Source organism: Nanorana parkeri, unplaced genomic scaffold (genome assembly GCF_000935625.1).
Source record: "Nanorana parkeri isolate BGI_ZX_2015 unplaced genomic scaffold, ASM93562v1 scaffold88, whole genome shotgun sequence".
NCBI lineage: Eukaryota > Metazoa > Chordata > Amphibia > Anura > Dicroglossidae > Nanorana > Nanorana parkeri.
Window position 1 is genome coordinate 1,345,200 of NW_017306356.1, and position 21,770 is coordinate 1,366,969.

Sequence of the window (21,770 nt, forward strand, 5' to 3'; positions counted from 1 at the left end):
TTTTCTCTAGGTAGTAGCGCTCTCTCCTTTGTTTTTTTCTGATATATTTGGTATCATTCTTTTATTGCAAATAGAAATATTGTTATAATTTTTATTGTTTTGAATAAGGTTGTCATTTTAGTGCGATCTTTATATTCTTTATCATTATTTTGATTAACAATACTATCATTTTGAATACTACACCTTCATTATGTCTCTGTTTGAATCCCAGCTGGGATTGTAGTTCAGGTGAGTATAGTTATTTTAGCTCCCTAAAAAAACAAAACACAGCACTTAACCCTTGCAGTGCAGGGGTATCCCCACTGCAAAGGTTAAGATTTTATTTGCCCGGAGTTCTTTAAATCAGCCAAATACAATCCACGTGCATCACAGCAAATGTTTATTGTCTTTGTTTTATTTCTAAAGCAGCCACAGCCTGTGTAGAGAGGTCTGTCCCCTGCCAGCAGCTGCAGGGAAAGACCCTTGCCCTCTGTTTGGAGTCGGTGATATAATTGTAGAGGTCGGGCACGCCTTCTACTGAGTTAGACTTATAGTTCCTCAATCAGCAAAAGCCATGCTTTAGCTCTTACTCCGCAGAGGGAGTGTCAGACCTATGCAAAGGAATCACTGTCTTTCTGCAACCTTAAAGGAATTGACTTAGCAGCCAGCAGATGGAACTACAGCGCACAGCAGGACTGCATTGACATTCCCATAAGAGTCGGATGCTAAAGATTCTGTCAGTGGGTAATTTTATTTGCCCAGAGTCCTTTAAACTTGGAGGTTCAACTGGAACGTTATTATTTGCTAGCCCCTGACTAATTGGAAGAGCATTGTACTTTGTCTTCTGTTGTGAGAACTCAGTCATTCTATGTACTGACAGGTGTGGAGTTGTCACACTGCTCCCCCCCCCTCCCCTCCTTTTTTCCCCTCTCTCACCTCTTCTTGTCCCTTACCCTGCTCCTTTAACAGTGCAAGGGACCATGATACAGGCATGAATAGGTTGTTGGTTACCCACGCTCTAGAAAAGTGTCACATCAATTTGCTCTACAGTATATGCTTCAACAAACTGTATGTGCCTGATTGTAACTAATTATGCTTTTTGGAAATATTACTTCTTCTCATGCTCTACTCACAATGTCCTCTATATATGTTGTACTTTTTTTTTCTTTTGTTTTAAATAAAAACGATTATTTTAAATACTTTCATTTGCAATAATAAGTAAAAAATATAAACTATACCTATTTTTAGTTGGTTATTTCCACTTGGACTGCAGCACATCAGCAAACTTTATTCAGTTGTAGCCTTAAGGGTTAAATAATGGAATGAGTACATAGTTAACATTACACATGTAAATCATGAAGTGTGTGTGTGAGAGATTTCTGTAGCTAGTAAGAACTTGTTCATTTTCTGCCATTTGTTTTAGTTTCCTCACCTAAATCCATGTATTTCTCCCCCCTTACCACAGTGTCTCAGCTGAAACCCAATTAAAAGGTTATGGTTCACCCAATTAACAGAATATTGAACTCATGATTGCCAAACACCAAAATGGGATTTGAGTCCTCAGACCATGTTCCTCCTGCTCAGCCACTCTTAAATTCTGTTTTGCTTGCCAGTGATGTACAATACTCCGCTAATTAGTTGCACAATTCCCTTTTAATTGGGTATCAGCTGAGACCAGATTAAGTAACAAAAGAATTTAAAAGCGAACAAATAAATGAGCTTGACTCCTTTGCATCTCATAAATATACTCACCTGTGCTTAAAGCACCTGTTATTTGAATTCTGCTATATGCTGTGTGTGTGTGTATATCTATCTATCTATCTATCTATCTATCTATCTATTTATTATTTTAGTTGTTTTGCATAAGGAAATCTTGTTCCCCTTATAAAATATACAGATATCTAAGGGGTATGGAAATTTAAAACAAAAACTACTTGTCCAAGGACGAAAGCAGGGGCCCAATCTACTTGTTCGTCATGACAATCCACTTGTAAAACTAAAAAATAACCTTAACCCAAACCGTATTTGACCATGCTAAGAAGCGCTTCTCATTGGTCAGTGCAGTGACGTGATCGAGCTAACCAAAATTCAAAATCCACAGTGCAGGACTGCGCTGGACTGCAGTCTAGGGTACAGATAGTATACCTGTACCAGTGGAGGTAAATATAGCGGGGGGTGGGGTGGGAGAGGGGGTCAGATTTGAGCGGGTACTTACCATTTAATGCACATAGAGAGTGCTGCTGCCCGTGTACCACAATGTGGCACACAGTGGAATGGGGGCAGCACTCAGACACACAATGTCCAATGTGTTCGTTTATGTGCATTCAGATTGCAAGGTTGGTTTACATTTTTATTCATCTTATTTTTTTTATTTTTATTAGGGCTGGTACTGATTTAAAATTTTCGTGTTCGATTAATCGATTTTTTTTTTAATCGCTTAATCGATTAATTTCGATTAATTATAATGCACATACAGATCCAACTACACATACAGCACAGCATTGAAGTAATAAAATGAACTAGGATCACACTAATCCAAAGACTCATTACATGCAAAGCAAGATAATTCAAGCCGTGATTTGTCATAATTGTGATGATTATGGCTTACAGCTCATGAAAACCCCAAGAACCCCAAATCCACAACCTCAAAAAAGTAGATTATTACATGCTATCAATAAAACAAGGATTGTACATAGAACAATATCGGATCTCTGAAAAGTACAAGCATGCATATGTACTCAGTACTTGGTTTGGGCCCCTTTTGCAGCACTTACTGCAATTACTTTTGCACGATATTCTAATTATTCGAATTTCACCTGTAGGCCAATGCTGAACCAGGATTTCCCCTCCTGGTCTAGTGAGGCATTGCTGATGTAGCCAGGGTCTTACCGGTTCCCGCTGGGAAAGTTACATCACCAGTGCCTTCCAGGGAGATCTATTTTCTAAACTGCAAGAACCTGTGAGATTATAGGGAAAACAAAGATGACTTTAATGTTGTGTGGTGCATGTTTGAGATCAGGCATATGATGTTTGTCTCTCATCTCTTGCATTCACTAATCCCCCCCCATGATTGATTGGATGTGATCTCACAATAAGTATTGCTAACCTTAAAAACAGCCCCGATGCTGGCGACGTACACTGTACGTCGTCAGTCACGAAGGGGTTAAATAATAGTTTGCAATAACGTAGTCAGGTCTAGTGTGTGTGTGTGTGTGTGTGTGTGTGCGCGCGCGCGCGCACAAGGACCTTACTGTGACCAATAAAATTGATATTGCAAGAAATCAATGGCTAGGGAAGGGTGAGGAGTCTGGTGACGTCGATGTCCGTGACGTTACCGGACTCCTCCCCCTTCCCTTCGTTAGCCGACGGAGCCACTTGGGGAAGGGGGGAGGACATTGACGTCACCGGAACTCCCGGAAGCCGGTGGAGAGGTGAGTACCGATCAAAAGAATTTTAATCGATCAAAAAAATTAACGATTAATCGAGGAATTAATCGTTAATTTCCGCAGCCCTAATTTTTATTTATTATTACATTACATTACTACATTTAGCCCGAAGCAGGGCTAAATGTAGAAAAAAAACCCTACCTGCCTGGAGCTGCATGTCTGGGGCGTCAGGCGATAGGAATTCCAGACTTTACCTGTGATACATGCCTTCACCACCTTCTTCCTTTTGCTCCCTTGGAACCATCTGTAAATTCCCAGCACTTCTGGTTATGGAGGTGCCAGGAAATACACTAACTTGACTAGCAGGTGGAATTAGGTACCGTGAATCCCAACTATGTGCCCCCCCCCTTTGGAGGGCACCCGGTATGTGTGTGTGTGTATGTAAACTATATATATATATATACCTTTTTTAGATTTCTGCAGGCTGGTCAGATGACATGCTGGATCTTTGTCCTCTTCTGCCGCTCTGCCCCTCGATGGTCCCGATTATCCAGAAAGCAACATTTGTGTAATGTCGTTAGCTGTGCTCTTTGCATCAGTATGCTATGAATAAATAGTGCACTTGTTTACATCAAGAGTTCTCATCTTGCCAGTTTGACAGGAAGTAATGCTGAACAGATAAATGGAGGCACGGCAACATGCAGTGGACACTATAAGGACCCTTCACATATTGAGAGATTTTGCTGCTGCCATTATGAGGGGGTTCTACATTTCATTTCATTCCATCTATCCAAACAAGTCTCATAGAAAACACTAGAGTGCTATTCAGTAATTGTTAACCCTTGCTTGTCTTGATTGACTTTATCGGAATGAGGAAGCACTGTGTATTAAAGGGTCAAAATTGTATTCTATTTCATTCCTTAGATGTGGTGGCTTCATTAGTTTTCATCTTTTAGACTAAAAATATTTTCAGCAATTTTTCTTGTGTAAGCTACTAATCCCCATCACATTCATCATGTAATGGAGATGAACAAAGGCAGACAGATTTGAAATCCAGCCTGTTTGACACTAATGGCTCTTTCCATAGATACAATAGAGACATTAGTGTAGCCTTGAAGGCACAGAAAGTGTGTTATTTGCATGATTACCAGGTGAAAATACATATGAGCTATGCGTGAGGTGTATTTCTGTTTTAGTGTATGGTGAACCTGCAGATGGTATCTGTTTATAATCCTTAGGAGAATTTATGTCCTGGAAAAGGCTCCTTATCTCAAGTCTTGACAGACACTGTGGTCCTAATGCTTGAGAGGGCAATAATAACAGCAAACCACATGCCAGTTTCACTTCCTTGAATGTGATCAAGTCTCAGAAACCTGTAGTAAAATCTGACAAGAATGTTTAATGTGCTAAAGATGCCGATACGGTTTCAAATATTATATAGATATAAAAAAATAAAAAGCATAGCAATCAGACAAGGAACAGGTTCACCAGCACATGAATGTTTGTGGGATCATGTGTAAATATATAGATGCTTTCACTAGGGCTGCAGCTAACGATTATTTTCAAAATCGATTAGTTAGCCGATTTATTAAGTTCGATTAATCGGATAAAAAAGTGATGGACTACTAGTTGGTATCACGGGAGCAAGCTTGGAGCGGTGGAAGTAAAAAAAAGTGTGGTGTGCAATCATAGTACATTATACAGCGGCGCAATGCAAAATACCAGCAGCTTTAGAGGAATACAGCAAATCGCAGCAATAGTACATTATACTATAATGTACTATTGCTGGGATTTGTAGTCCTCTGTAGCTGGCGTTATTCTGCATTGCGCTGTATAATTTATTATTGCTGGGATTTGTAGTCCTCTGTAGCTGGTGTTATTCTTCAGTGCGCTGTGTAATGATTATATGGCGCAATGCAGAATACCAGCAGCTATATAGGAATACAACAAATGCCAGCAATAGTACATTCTACTATAATGTACTATTGCTGGGATTTGTAGTCCTCTGTAGCTGCTGGTATTCTGCATTGCGCTGTATATAATGTATTATTGCTGGGATCTGATGTATTCCTCTATTGCTGGTGTTATTCTCCATTGCGCTGTATATAATGTATTATTGCTGGGAATTGTAGTCCTCTATAGCTGGTGGTATTCTGCATTGCGCTGTATAATGATTATACTGCGCAATGCAGAATACCGCTGACCAGTTATAGAGGAACAACAAATTCCAGCAATAATACATTATACAGCGGCACACTGCAGAATACCAGCAGCTATAGAGGAACAACAACTCCCAGCAATAATACATTATACGGGGTGTTTAATGTACTATATAACTCTGTACTATATAACGCCGTATAATTCCTGAGTTTAGTGTCACTTTAAGGCTGAATTTCAGGCAAACTGCTAAAATACACAAATGAAAACCATTTGTGAGAGATTATTTTGTGTCATTAACTGTATTTCTCTTGCAACTGTATCAAAAATATGAAATGGTGCGTGTTTCAATGTATGGTCTATTAGTTGCATTGAAGTGATGGGCTGTGTAGGAATTAAAGGAACTGTGTTTCCAAGCATTACAGGTCTATTCACAAAAGGGTGAAGAGTGGAGAAGGCAGGAGAAGTGAACAAAATTCTAGAACCAACATAGCTGATTTGGAAGAATTCTCCAATTCGGCTCACTTTCCAGTTCAGCTACGTTGTCCTAGATTGTTCACTTCTCCTGCCTTCTCCAAAATCACCCTTTTGTGAATAGCCCTGTTAGAGTTGCCTGCAGTAGCCTCTTAATCCTTCCTGTCACTCCTGAATCTCAGGCCATTTTGACAGATATGGCTTTATTTCCCAGTGGTGCTTAAGTTTGCTCACCCCTTCTAACCTGCACATTCCTATGAGCCAGTGAGGCTGACCATTGCTGTAATGGCTCTGTAGAATTATATGGGAATGGGGCTTAGCAGCAATCTCCAACACTACCCCTGTCTGAGCTTTCCCTGCCAGGCAAGATGATTTGGGAGGTGGCTACAGGTACCTACTAGGTGATCGCAGTCTGGTCCCCCTTTCCCACCCTTATGATAGAGTCTCTTTAAATGAGGTGATCAGTTTGTCGCAGTGTAGCATGAAAATATTCTAACATGAGATAAAGAAATGTAGCTGGTGAACTGTTGGGAATTCAATAAAAATATGAAGGCTGCATTGATGGCTTGTTTCTGAAAATGCAGCTTGCGTGGTTACGCCTGGCTTCCATATCACTATATGTGGTCATTAAAGTAACCCTGTCACTGTGTTAAAAAAGGATACCCACCCTGTAAAAGAAGGTTTATAATAACCTTACAAAAGGTGTTAAAGTGCATCTAAACCTAAGAACATAAATGAAATACTCATCACATTATTATAATAAGGCTGTGTGTTTCCTGGCTCGAACACAGACAGGATCCATCCTATCAGCATATGAGTACGCTCATCCGCACCCGCACGGACGTGCAGGGCGGGTGAGCGCAGGGGGGCGTACGGTCGCTTAGTCCCATAGAGAAGGCCAGGGGCTGCGTACTAATCACACGTAGCACCTGTGCTTCTGGGGAACTGCTTGATACGGCCCTGCACGCAGCACGGAGCTGTACGTGCCGGCCCATTCCAGTGTGAATGAGGCCTAAAGGTTAAATCAGTTCTAGGGGGGCTTACAATAAGTTTAGGCTGTGCGACCTACATCTTGCCGGCCGGTGGCTATCAGTGGGAGAACTTAGAGACTTGACAGACCCCCCTCTTGATCTATGGGGTGCTACTCAACTGCGACACATCCTACTCTCTATACCCCGACACCAGCAGATAACCGGGTTGATGACCCCTTCGAACGGGTTTGTAAGGATGAGATGCCCACCCGCCATGCCATATCCCTTCTGTACTCCTCACTGATCTCCCCTCCCCCAGACTCATACCCGGAATTTGTGGCCAAATGGGAGAGAGACTTGAACATCACCTTCACATCGGCCCCAAAAGACCGCATACTACATTTGGCCCACCACACTTCTATGGCCTCCAAGACACAAGAACTGGGATACAAAATAGTTTCCCGGTGGTACAGAGTTCCCACAGTCCTTCATGCCATATATCCCCAGGTCCCATCCACATGCTGGAGAAGCCAGAGTGCTCCGGGCACGATGCTACACATATTTTGGTCCTGCCCTCAGCTGACCTCGTTCTGGAGGGGGGTGATTGCCACCATGAAGGACCTGGTAATGGTGGACTTGGCGGACAACCCTGCTGCCTGCTTGCTACATCTGACCCATATGTCCACTGGGAAGTACAAGCGGTCCTTGTCTCGACATCTCCTGAATGCGGCCCGCTCCTGCATACCTCTGTTGTGGAAGCAGTCTTGCTGCCCAACCCTCAAGATGTGGTTCTCCAAGATTGATGAGATGTGTCTCATGGAAGACCTGACTTCTTCGATACGGAACACTGAGGAACTCTTCAGATCCACCTGGAGGCCCTGGACCGCGTTTCAGGGTTCAGATGCCTACCAACAAGTTATGACCTTAGTACCCCCCAGAACCCAAATGGGGACACCGACCCCACATGTTTGCCGCACTATTGTGCTCCACCCGGCCTATCTGAACTCCCACCCCTGCTGCTCTTCTTCTAATCTACTTCTATTCCCATGCTCCCTCCTTTACCATCCCCCCTTCCCCCTCCTGTTCCTTTAGATACTGAGCACGGCAGGCCTCTTGTTCACATGAAACCACATATGCGATACAACTGACACATACAAGAGATGGAGTGCTCTAGCCTTGAGTGTTGCTCTCTTGCTATACACCATACCAAGCTCACGTTACACATGGCGCATGCTTTTAAATGTCATATAGATTGCAGTAGATACACCAGAGGTGCCTATGGTAGATATGTGTCGGACGTACTATTGGAACTGAGCAGCTCTGCTATGTGATGTCATGATAACTTCACTGTGACCGACGTTCACCCTATACCTCTCATGTCTGCAGATAATGTAATCGCGCTCTTGGGGCTATGCCTCTATGTACCCTTGTACCTTGTACCCTGTTTTTCTTTATGCAATAAAGCTGATTTTTGATTTTTTTAAAAAAATCAGTTCTAGGGCCAACGGAATTAAGTTAGTTTATTGGTCTTCATCTACGATCTGTTTTATTTTATATCGGGATGTGATCTTTTAAAATATTGCCCGGAGCACTTGCTCTGTTTTGTAAATGGGGACAATATCTGTTTACAATGAAAGTGAATGCAGACAACTTCTTTCTTGAAGATGTTTTAAATTTGATAACTTTATTTGCAATGTGCATGCTGCATTAAATGTATGTATTGTCCGCATAAATATGTTTTCGTTTAGTGTCTGTAATTTTATTTCAGTTTGGGTGCTGAGTGTAAAGTAGGTAGGTGAAATGTCCTTTTTTCATTTTCCTGTTTTCCAGGGGAATGACTAGATTAAAAATAATTAAATAATACACTATCTGCAAATTGTCATAGAAATCAGGTGCTAGAAGGTGCATATGTGCCCACTGATAAATTGGAAAATTGTACAGTCTTTGCCATTAATTAAAATGCTTTTCTTAGAAAACCTTTTTTTTTCCATTACAAATCGTTGTGAACATGAACACCCCATTTGCCTGGTGATGAATTTAGAGGGAATCTAAATTAAAACTTTAAATACCACTATTTAATTACCCAAATGGCCTTGCCTGTGTTGAAGTGGGTCTGGGATTATTCTGTTTTTCAATTTGTTTTAATGCTTCCTTTGCAAAAGCTGATGCATCCCCAGGCCCATTGCAGTCACTGATGAACTATATAAAGATAAATGACATTATAGTAAATTCCACTTAATGACACACATTTAATTTTTACAACACAGACGTTTTCTGCCCAGCAAGTGGAGGCTAATTACCTAAAGATCGAAATAAAATAACTCCTCATTTTCTGAGATAATAGAAAAGAAATGTTGCAGATTAATGATGCTATTTATCTCTTTAAAGTATTTAAAAAATCTGTCTTTTATCTTGATAAAAATGGATCCCAAAGGATCCTGGTTATAAAATGAATCAAAGTTGCAATTTAATAGGTTATTAAAATTGTTTGAGGACAGGCTGCTCTCTGGTTTATGTCTGCAAATTAAAATTAGAGTTCTGTGTTTTATTTTAGAGGCATTAAATATAATGCTAAATGGGAAGTATTTTGTTCACTGTTGAAATATAAATACTGTAAATGAAAGGAAAAATGGCAGCTATTTTAATACAATATCTTTTTCTAAAACCAAACTTTTTTTCCCAGGATAAAAAATGTTTTACAAATGTCTCAATAACAGTTTGTGTTTAGTCAAACAGCACCTTCTTCATGACATTACTACAAGTAATAATTTAAATTTATTTGCATAGCTGTGTAATTTTCGCCTAATCTCATCCATGTCTCAGCAATTCCAGTTGACACTCTTGCGTCCTTTTTAACTTACAATTAGCGCTCATTCACACGAGCGAGTCTGCAGCGGGTACAGCCACGTGTGTGTGTGTGTTCAGCTTCGGCCACTTGTACAAATCAATGACAGGCTGTCACTGTTTGCATGTAGGGGCAATTACATGCGGCTAAGGACAGAGGAGTGGCTCTGTACGCAGACTATTTTCGTCCAGAGCTGCTCCCGTCGCTAACCGCATGAATTTGTTCCATTTGCGATAACATGCAAACAGCTTCGAACCCATTCAGCGTGTCATTGCTTTGCATTGCACAGCGGCAACTGTGGCTGTATTTAAATACAGGACCATACTCGCCACATAAATATGCCGACCTGGGCGGTGTATAGCCCTGTGCGGCTGTGTGAATCTTAAGATTAGCCTAACCTAAAAATGGCGGTAGCTGTTGTAAAAGTGATTTTTTTAAGACAGATTTGTCAGTAATTAGATAGCAAAAGCTGCAGAATATCCTATAAACATTACTGAGAGATACTTACAGTAGTTTAGTTGGGGAGTGTCAGAGTTGTGCTTTAAAAGGTTATAGAGTAAAAATTTACTAATCACTTGTATAGCAGAAAAATTAAAATGTCCCCTTTTCTTGCCTAAATCAGCCGTCACGTGACATTCCGGTCCGGAGTCTCCTATCTTCTCTGTACAGGGACCTTCTTTGAGTGTCCACATCACTGCCTACTTGATGTGGACACTTCATATTGACTGTCCAGGGGAAGGGTCCTTTCAGGATCCAGAAGAGGGTGATGTCATCAAAAGGGGACCATCCATTTTACATCCAGAAACAGCTGGTGTGGGACACGGATGGCCGAATGCAAAACAAAAAAGTTTTGGAGAGGTGGGAGGCCAATTGATATTCCCAGAGATGGGCTTTAAAAATTAATTTTAATACACCCATTTAGCAACCTTTACTTTTGGCTAACAGATTTTTTTATATTCCTTAGGGCTGCAACAACTAATCGACATAATCGATTATAATCGATTATTGAAAAAGTTGTCAACTTTTTCAATCATCGATTAATCGGCTTCCAATTAGTTGGCCCTGTTCACAGCTCCACACACGCTGCGCGCCGCACCTCCTCCCCACCTCATGCTCGCTGCTGCCAGACCGTCCCGCATCCACGATCCACACGCTGCACCTTCTCACTGCCCGCCCACATCCACGATCGGCACAGGGACCCGGGGAGAAGTAAGGAGGAGCAGGTGTGGTGGGATGACAGCCGCCGATAGACAGGACCGATCTCAGAAGCAAGTTGCTGGAAGACTGCTCAGGTAAGCCTGCACTTTCCCCCACATGGTGCTCTATAATGTATTGCTGGGATTTGTATTCCTCTATAGCTGATGGTACATTGTGCTGTATATTATACCATCAGCTATAGAGGACTACAAATACCAGCAATACATCATACACTGTATGTATAATGTATTGCTGGGATTTGTTGTATTTCAATATAGCTGGTGGTTTTCTGCATTGCGCTGTATAGAGGACTACAAATCCCAGCAATAATACATTATACAGCGCAATGCGGAATACCACCAGCTATGGAGGACTACAAAACCCAGCAATAATACATTATACAGTGGTGCAATGCCGAATACCACTAGTTATAGAGGACTAGAAAACCCAGCAATAGTATACCAGGACTAGAATACCACCAGCTATAATGTACAATTGCTGGGTTTTGTAGTCCTCTATAGCCGGTGCCATTCTGCATTCATTGCTGTATAATGTTATACTTTTCATTTCACTATATTGTACACCACACTTTTTTTTTACTTTCACCGCTCCAACCTTGCTCCTGTGATGGACTGCAATCTCAATACAAACTAGTAGTCCCATCACTAGAGCCATTTAAAATTTTTTATTTTATCCGATTAACCGATTAATCGAACTCAATAATCGGCTAACTAATCGATTTTGAAAATAATCGTTAGCTGCAGCTCTAATATTCCTCTCTATTGTGGCCAGATGTGTCAACATCGTGCGTTAATTTGAAAATGCTATTGGTTGATATGATTTAGTTTGCTTTACAGATGCTTTTATTTCCCATACTGCCATTACTTTAGTTTTTTTGTCCATGATGCAATCATTCTTTGTTCATCCTTCTGCCTGTTATAAACTATGAACATAGCTTGAATTATCTTTTCTAAATCCTTTGTATCTTGCAAAAGATATGTCCTTAACCACCAATTGTCCCCTAATTAAAAGTATTGTTTAGGGCTGCAACAACTAATCGATTTAATCGATAATGAGAATGGTTGGTTGTCAATGTTTCTCACTATCGATTAGATGCTTTTTGATTATTTGCTGCCGCCGCTCTGCTCCACCTTTCTCCTCCCTGGGAGCCGCTGCATACTGCGGTCTGTGTCCCCTGGGGAGTAAAGACTGCTGTGCCTCTGCATTCCCCCATTCCGATGCTGCCCGTGATCCTCCGATGCTGCCCGTGATCCTCCGATGCTGTCCGTGATCCTCCGATGCTGTCCGTGATCCTCCGATGCTGCCCGTGATCCTCCGATGCTGCCCGCGAACCTCCTGAGCTGCCCTGTGCCTCTGATGCTGCCCACAATCCTCCACTGCTGCCCCGTGCCCCCTCTTCTGCCGGCGTTAGAAAGCCGACGTCAAGTCTCCCATCCAGCAGCTGGAAGCAATTGCCTGCTTGCTGTTGGCTATTTTAAATTGCAATAGGCGATAGCAGGCTGGCTATTGCACCCGCCCACTGCCTGCTGTCAATCAGCAGAGGAGGACCTGAAGGAAAACTTTCTTCAGTTCCCTCCTCTGCTGTGTGCAATACCCAGCCTGCTATTGACTATTGCAATTTAAAATATTCAATAGCAGGCTGGCTATTGCTCCCAGCCTCTGCTTGTTGTGTTTACATTCAGCTGCCTCAGCAGGCGGCTGTCATTCCCCTATGAAATGGAAAGGTGACACTATGGGTCTTATAGATCTTATAGGTTTAAAGTACCCTGACCCGCGGAAACACAAGTTGGGTGCACCTACATATGAAAACGATTATTGCGCTACACATGTCAGGTATCGCCATGTGCACCAGAGTGAGAGCGATAATTCTGGAGCCAATATTCAATGCTAATGCTAAACTGGTGACTGAGCTTGTTTTTATAAAATATATATACATCATTTATATTTCTGTCCAATTTTGGTGTTACTTTAAATAAAAGGTTGGTTAATTTATATTGCCATGAAGTTGTACAATTCAGATCATTTTAAATCCATGAAACTAATAAAACTGTCTAATATAATGCATTCAATTATTAAAAAAAGATATAAATAAGGTGGGAAAAGTAATTTATGTTTTGGGCCTGACAAATTCTGCTGTGGGGTGTGTGTGTCGTGGTGTCATCCATTTCAATGGCACCCCAAACCTGCCTCCCACCTGCAGTGTGATTGCCCGCACTGGAGCCTGTGGTACTGCAATACTGTGCGATTGCAAAAAAAATGTGCATGCCATTTTTATTCTGAATTAAACTGACTTTGTGTATTTCATTTTAAATAACAGATGGTATTTCATTTTTTTTAAATTTGATTAATCTAAAAAGTTGTCCAACTAATCGATTATGAAAATAATAATTTGTTGCAGCACTAGTATTGTTTCTGTCCTAAATGCAGTCTTTGACCACTGTAGTTGAATAACTGTAGTGTTACACTTAAGCGCACACCCAGAATTTTATACTTAAGTGTCCTTTGTCTTGCCAGATTGGGCTCCACTGCAAATTTTCCTGACTGTGCAGCTGCCCCTTCTGCATATGCATGGACAAAATCCAATTGATTCCAGTGGAGCAGTTACTCACCATGGGGACACATAATAGCTGTATATATTATAGGACCAAATTGGAGTTTTCTGCACAGACGCAAACTAAACTTCTGGGTCAGTATAGTTGGAAGTGGCTACTGTGTGGCTACCTGTGGGTCGCACAACAGGGATCTAGCAGGAGCAAGGGCAGAGAAGTGTAAGACTCGGGGGAGAGGGGTTCACCTAAAGAAGAACTGTACTAAATTTCAGCATATAACATTTCCCCTGCCCCATGCCAAAATGCTGCACTAAAATAGAAAAAAACATGTAGGGGAAAAAGATTAATAAGTATACATACCCTTTCTCTGTCTTCTTTACTGCAGGGAGTGATACCACGCTTCCATTGAGATCCCGGAGAATGATGAGTAGCCCAAATTGCACCAGATGACACACATATACAGTGCAGTAGCATGTTCTCACTAGATTGGCACTACTCGGCATTCCCTTGGATCTCACAGGATTGGCATTGACACCACCCTTGCCTAGATGCCATGGGTGTAATCCGGGGGAAAGGTAAATCTTCACCAGTATAACATTTTTACTCATACACTTGTAGTATATTGAATCTTTGCTCTACTCTCGTGGACTTTATAAAGCCCGCGCCCCCCCTTATTTTAAAGCAAACAATATGTTAATCCAAACAAAATTGTTAAAGATCTGTGAACAGACACGCATGCTAATACTAGCTACATGTAGTAGATATTTTGTTCACTACTCTGTCTCAGGGAAAGAGTTTCAACTAGCTAGGAACATCCAACCCAAACAGACACCATTTTCATATGAAGCTGGCCCAACACCTTACAACCATTGCACGACTTTCGTACTTGTACTTTCGTACTTTCGTGATCATCGCAAGCCCGCTGAGGGGAGGGCTTGCCGATTATTGCAATGCTGAGCAGGCAGTGTGTGCTTGCGCACACTGGCCCATGTGGCATTCGTCAAAAGTCGTGTGACCATACAGTAGATGTTGTTGCACGCTGCCCATACACCTGCCGATTACCGTACAATCGCGGGATCACCCGCGATTATCGTACGATAATCGGTAGGTGTATGGGCACCTTTTAGAATTACCAGCCTTGTTTATGATCTAAAGGCATCTGTATACATAAAGATCACCCAATCCACCACATACCTGATTTGCGCACTGATCATCTAAAGCTCGCGTGCCAGCAGAAACGGCCCCGCGTGCCCACTCTGGCACGCGTGCCATAGGTTCGCCACCGCTGACATAGGGCCATGAGACATGGCAAAATGAGGTGGCTGCTGTGCGGGCCACATTACAAGGTCCGGCGGGCCGGATTCGGCCCGCGGGCCTTGTGTTTGCCACCCCTGATCTAATGTCTCTGAACATCTTTAGAGATATAAGAGGACATTTTAAAAGTAAAATTGGTAAAAAAACAAACTAAAAAATCTATGCATTTGTGTATTTCAGAATAAACACTTTTAAAAATATCGAAAATTCTCATAGTGTGAATTTTCCCTATAGTTTCCCCCATTTTTTAAACATTTTCACAGTCATATCCTTAAAAGATTTGTCCTAAATATTTCAAAGCATGCTATTAAAACTATGCAATATGGTTTAGAACCTATATCTGTATTTTTGTTATAAGGTAAATAAATATTCCACCTATCATATTAATAATGCTGACTTTGTAAACATTATATATTTGCATACATTTGCATTTTTTATACTTTAAAATTGTTTGTTAATTTTTTTATTTGTTTTGTATAGTAAACCTAATAATCCGACATAGTTGAATAGAACTTGAATTTGAGTTAAATTTGACTCAATTTAATACTATCCAGAATTCAAACTATTTTATTTATGGTCCCTGCCTTTCAGTAAATTGGCATTCTCATTGTTACTGATACTGTACATATACTGAATTTTTAGAGCAATAATTCCACTGAAACAGTGGCAGTAGGTTTTATGCTCTGTTTGCTACCAATCATTTCATAAAAATCCAAAATGTTATGTGAATAAGGTTCTCATTTTATTGATTTTGTTGGGGCTAACAAATTATATTACTTGATTTCTACATTCTCATACAGTACCAAGTTTGTAATTTCTAACATTTTATACATTAATATCAATTCCATTGACTTTTGCTCATGTTATTCTTTCTTCTATAAAATAGTTCAAACATTGTTGCTTCTTTTGTTGGAGACAGCCTCCTCTTGTTCCTCACCCTTCAGTGTGCCTTTGCTGTTTTGTTCATATACCTTGTCGACCTTGCTGACCCTTGTTCTTTGGGTTGTAGCATTTTGCCAGTGTGAACAAATTGAAAGCTGTTTTGGCAACAAGAAAGACTACCAAGAGAAAGGGATGAAGCTTGGGTAGGAAATTAATTAGTATTCTAAGAAATACCTTCTAGTTTTGTAACACACAAACCATTCATTTAGAACTAAACAACACGAATGGGTCTGCATTATATAGGTTTGTTTTCTACTGACCTGATTAAATGGGCATTCTTTCAGAGTTGTTCAGAAAGGGTTTTTTGGTTTATGGAAGACTGCTCTCCTAATGATATGTAATGCTATGTCTGTCGAACTTTTCATGAGTAGGATGAAAGAGGCTGTAATGCACATACATTTTTTTTTTTCTGGAGTCTCTGTCAGCATTATGAGCAGATAGAATTACTATGCTTGCTGATTACTGTCTTTTCTACAACTGTATTGTGACAACCTAAAACAATTGTAGAGCAGGATTAAATTGGTTCAATATTTTCTTGTCTCTACTATATTTTTTTCCAACCTTAGAATAAAATGCAGTGTGAGGACTATTTCACGCTAGTGTATTTTGTGTAAGAATATCAAATTACAGCAAAGTTTCCATTTGAAACATAAAACTTATCTTTGCTTGAGACCATGCAAGTAATAACGAGATACCCAACTTCTCAATCAACTAAGTTTGTTTATTGCAACAGACAGGATAAAATGACCTGTAGTGCTGCTCTGTTGATTTTTAAAAATGAATTTAGACCTATATAAATTGGTCCACTATGAGTAAATTGTAGATGGTGGAGTTTACATACAATTCAATATACAAAGGCCTCATGTGTACTGGCAGTGTCAAACCTGCATTTATATGGGCTTAAAGAACATCTCTAAACTTCTAATAAAATACATGCAGTTGATTTTCAATCATATCATTCAGACTTTGCGTTTATCTGCATTCAGGTAACGCATTTGGCTGCGTTTAGAGACAATAGAATTCTATGCTTCCTGGATCCCCTTAGAAGCTGTAAATGCGGCTAAATGTAAACGTGACTTTAAGCAGTGACTAAATGCAGGAAAAAGTGATCTGGGAAGCATTAACCCCTTAAGCGCAAAGGCCTTTTTTTTCTCCATTTTTTGCAGCCATGATATAATCCACATTTTAGGCCTGAAAATTACTTAAAACCCCAAACATTATATATTTTCTGAAAGCCAAGACCCTTTAGAATAAAATGGTGGCAGTTGCAAATTTTTACGTTGCACGACATTAGCGCAACTTATTATCAAACCCCAAACTTTTGTGAAAAAAGCACTTGTTAAATGTAGTGCCCCAAAACACTATATAAAACCATTTTTTTAGTAAAATATAAAAGATGAGGTTACAATGAGTAAATAGATACACACAACATGCCTAGGTTAAAAATTGTATGTGTCAGTGAAACTGACAAAATTCAGTACCCCAAAAAGTCCATAGACAACGCTTTGAAAAAGACCCCATAGGTTATCGGTTTAGAGATACGTGTAAATATTGGCAATAGAATTATTGGTCTCACTCCGGCGTGCACGGCGATACCCAACATGTGTAGCACGATCGTCGTTTTCATACGTAGGCTCACCCAACGCGTGTTTACGCGACAACGTGCATGCTCGCTGGGGCGGGGGCGGGGGACTTTAAAAAAAACTTTTTTTTACATTATTTTTACATTTAATTTATTATTTTTAAAACTGTTTTAAAAACTTTAATTGCTATCACACAGTGGGGCTTACAGGCCCCCCATGTGATAGCATATTGGCAGTGAAAGGTACTCTTTAAAGTGATGCTGGGGGTCCAAAAAACCCTTGTATCACCTTTACACTCTAAATAAGCTATAGAAGTGCAGATCGCACTTTAATAGCTTATAGCTGGGCTTCAGTAGCCCAGCAATGGGACCGGAAGTGATGCAATATGCATTACTCAAAGTCTCATAGAACGGGGAGGAAATCGGTGAATTGACGTTCACCCGGTTACCGGATCATAGAAGCGATCTCGCGGCAGACCTGCCCGAATCGCTTCTACTGTAAAGCTGCCCACCGGCTCTACAAAACTGAACAGACTCTGTTTAACCCCTTCAAACTTTGTGACGGGATTATCCCATCATGGGTCTTGAACGGGTTAAAGTTGTTCATCCCTGATAACTTCGGCATTTATTCAAGCTAAACACTGGAGTGCCAGTGTAAATGAAGCCTTATGCATAAAACTAGATTATTCTACTAGATGAGTAGAATATTTACCAACTGAAGAAATTACTAATTAATTTACTTGTGTGAATAAATAATGCAGATTGTATATGTGTTGGAGTAGCTTTAAATCATTTGTTAAGTGTGTCAAACCTAAACATGGATATGTGTGTAAATCCCTCCATTAAGCACTTGTTTACACCAAGCGCGTTCCAGGAGCAGAGCAGTTACAGACCGGATCAAAACTGCTTCCAATGCTCTAGTTGACACTACAGCGTTCAATTCCAGAGCATGTAAAAAACACTGCAGCAAGCCCTATTTTACCTGCTCTGGAACACATGCAAAAGCCCTGGAATGCACTGAAAGCCCATTTTAAACTAAAACAAATATATATATATATATATTGTTAACCAAAAACGGGCTGGAATGCCTCAAAAACACGGCAAAAACGCAGCACAACCGACTGCACTGCACTCCTACAGATCTGGTCTGCATTAGGTGTGAACAGGCCCTCAGGGTGTGAGATTCTGAAAAATGGCCAAATCCCCATTTTCAGTGGTGGTAGTGGTATGGTGTGTGTGTTTTTAATAAACTGCTTCTTTACCTTCTTTGCTTTTTAGTAAGCACTGCTTGATTTTGAGCTGTCTCTGTGTGCCACTTAACATTTCCACAAGCAATGAATTATGCATTTAAATTCAGATTTTAGAAGCTATAAGCATCAAGAAGAAGGCATGGCTGTTTTTCAAATGACAAGAGTCTAGTAGTATAGAAATTGTGGAGCATATTTATGGAAATAGGTTAAAAGTAATGCTTTCCTTAAACATTTGCACAGGTATTAATACAATATAGATAGTGGATTGCTGCAAATATACACAGAGTGGCCAGATTATTATGACCACCCCATCAGTACTTCGTTGGGCCACCTTTTGCCTTCAATACTGCGGCGATTCTTCTTGGCATTGACTCCACGAGATGTTGAAAGGTGATGCAAGGAATCTGACACCATGCCTGATGAATAGCACTGTCCAGTTCTGTGAGATTTGATGGTTGTGGAACCAGCTGCCTGATGGCTCTTTCAACTTCGTCCCACAAATGCTCGAGGTAAATTCTCCCTCATGTTCTTGAAACCACTCCTGCACGATACGAGCATGGTGCATTGTCTTGTTGGAAGAAGCCATCTCCATTGGGATACGCCATCAGCATGATAGGATGAACTTGATCAGCATCGATACTTTGGTATGTTGTGCTATTCAGACGTTGTTCCACACGAATTAAAGGGCCCAAATTATGCCAGGAAAACATGCCCCAAACCATAACACTGCCCCCACCAGCTTGAAGGGTTGTACTCATGCATGTGGGGTGCATGCTTTCATGCTGTTTCCGCCAAATTCTCACTCTGCCATCTGCATGATGCAACTGGAAACGTGATTCATCGGACCACATGACTTTTTTTCCAATGCTCCACTGTCCAAACCTTGTGTTCCTGTGCGAATTGTAGACGTTTTATCTTGTTAACTGCAGACAGCAAAGGTGTTCGAACAGGCCTTTGGCTTCCATATCCCATACGATGCAGTGTACGGCGAACAGTGTGTTCAGAGATCATTTGAGAGGATCCCTGATTAAGATCTGCAGTAATTTGATGCACTGTTGCCCTTCTGTTGTCTTGTACCAGTCTTGCCACTCTCCGTTCTGCCCTAACATTGACTAGTCGCTGACGGCCACAATTCGCACGTTCAGACCCAGATTTTCGGCTGACAGTCCAGTCTTTAAACACTTTAACAACAGCTGCTCTTTAACATTTAACGAATTCTGCGGTTTTGCCGATACACGCTCCATGGCTCTGAGCGCCAACAATCATCCCACATTCAAAGGCTGTTAAATCGCGTTGTTTACCCATATCTTCAGAAAAAATCACTTCTACTGTCGTGGTAAACAACCTGCTTCCATATTTATAATGGTCTGGCCCTCTAGCAACTTCAGCACGAAATTATAGCCAATTTGCCTACAAACGTCAGGTGGTCATAATAATCTGGCCACTTAGTGTATATACCTATTCTGCTAGAAGAAATTGTTGTTTGGCGGGTCCCACTATTACCTCATTGTCTTTTGGCTGACAAACTTTTGTTAGCGCTTGTTTCTTTGAGCTCTTGTAGGTTTTAGAAATGCTGCCTATCCACCTGAGTCACTGTCATCCTTGTTTATTTGATCTTTCAGAGCATCAAAGTATTTTCCAATAATCACTCCTAATTGTAGCAAAAATACTTGACCTTTGGTTTCAACGTCAGTGCTTTTAGTGATCATTTGGGTTTGAGAATTAATTTATTGACATGATCAGGATTTTTCTACAAAATCACTTATTAGAACTCCCTATTTTCCATTGTGGTAAAGTCATTCTATAACCTTACATCTATGCATAAACATATGGCAGTGTTCCTAACCTGTCCACACTTTGTGGTGGGTTTCCATACGGAAGTATTGCTCATCCAAACATAAAGGCTTAATAGACATTCCTAAATGTTGGTGTACTGGTTTGATTTTGTGTAAAGTTGGCTGTACTTCAGTTATGGTTGTATGGGATGGGCCTGTGTTTGCAAAAAACACTCTTTATGGTTGCAATGGTGAATGTGTCATGGCACTAGCAAATGACTATGGCTTCGGGCTTTTTTTGGGGGGGGGGTTGCCTTTTTATATGAATTTTAAGTCGAATACCTGATGGTTTCTTCACCTTTTGCAGTACGTTGTAGCAGGGCTGGCCAATCCCAGGAGCCATGTAGCTTAATGCTTCTTAAACATTTAAAACTGGCTCCCAACTTTGATGGTTTTCTCTAGTTATTGTCAGCAGAGCTGGCTCCTACAAAATCCTGCTAGCTCATGGTCTGGAGAGACTGGCTCCTAAATTCCATATTAATTTGTCCACCGCTGCCTTATAGGCCGTAATATGGCAATTGGTCATCATGCACTGAATATTCTTTAAAAACATATCAGGTAAAAAGAAGGTCTTTCAGGATGTTGAACTAATGATCAGTTCTTAAAGAGCCCCTGCACTGTAGTACTATTCCCCTTCACTATTCATACATGGGAATGCTCAGGAACCTAGACATTTTATTGTGTTTTGTAAACATGATGTTTAAACCCTGTTCTTCTAGTGAGTGTTTCTTTATCCTTTTATTTCTATTTTTATACTGATTCCTTTTATTGGTCTGCGAGTTAGATCTCACACAACCGAGTACAAGGTCCTTAGGAAATCACTTCAGCATTAAATATTACTGCAAACTAGCATCCATATGGTGTCTATTTGGACACCTGGGTAGAGCTGACCGGTAAAGAAGTGGAGCTTTATTAATACTGGCGATAGGGCCCACTTTCTTCAAAATGATCTAAAACACTTATAAATAAAATGTTCTCTAGGATTAAAGGTGCGCATCACTTTGGACCTGGACATACATACTTGTTCCAATTCTTTTGATTTAAATATTGAAAAGGATCAGAAGTTGCTCAGCAATGGCAGGTAAAAAATGTTTTTATTATGCCAGGCTTTCTTTGAAGCTCAGCTCTAGGATCTGGCTCCCCATTCTTGTAGCTTCCCCCCGCTCCATATATTAAACAATTCTCAGCATACATATCATAATTCCTGCTGTCTTCTGGCTAGTCACAGTGTCCTCCCTCTTCTCCTCAAGCATTATTAGTATTGGGCA

The 21,770-nt window shown here is 40.7% G+C and overlaps 1 protein-coding gene across 1 annotated transcript in view; it reads left to right on the forward strand.

Moving 5' to 3' along the window:
- Positions 1-21,770, forward strand: part of ZCCHC7 (zinc finger CCHC-type containing 7) — a 160,305-nt gene that overhangs the window by 50,560 nt on the left and 87,975 nt on the right. The window contains exon 3 of the mRNA XM_018552427.1: positions 13,804-13,818. Coding sequence (XP_018407929.1) covers positions 13,804-13,818 — 15 coding nt within the window. The remainder of the gene's footprint in view (positions 1-13,803; positions 13,819-21,770) is intronic.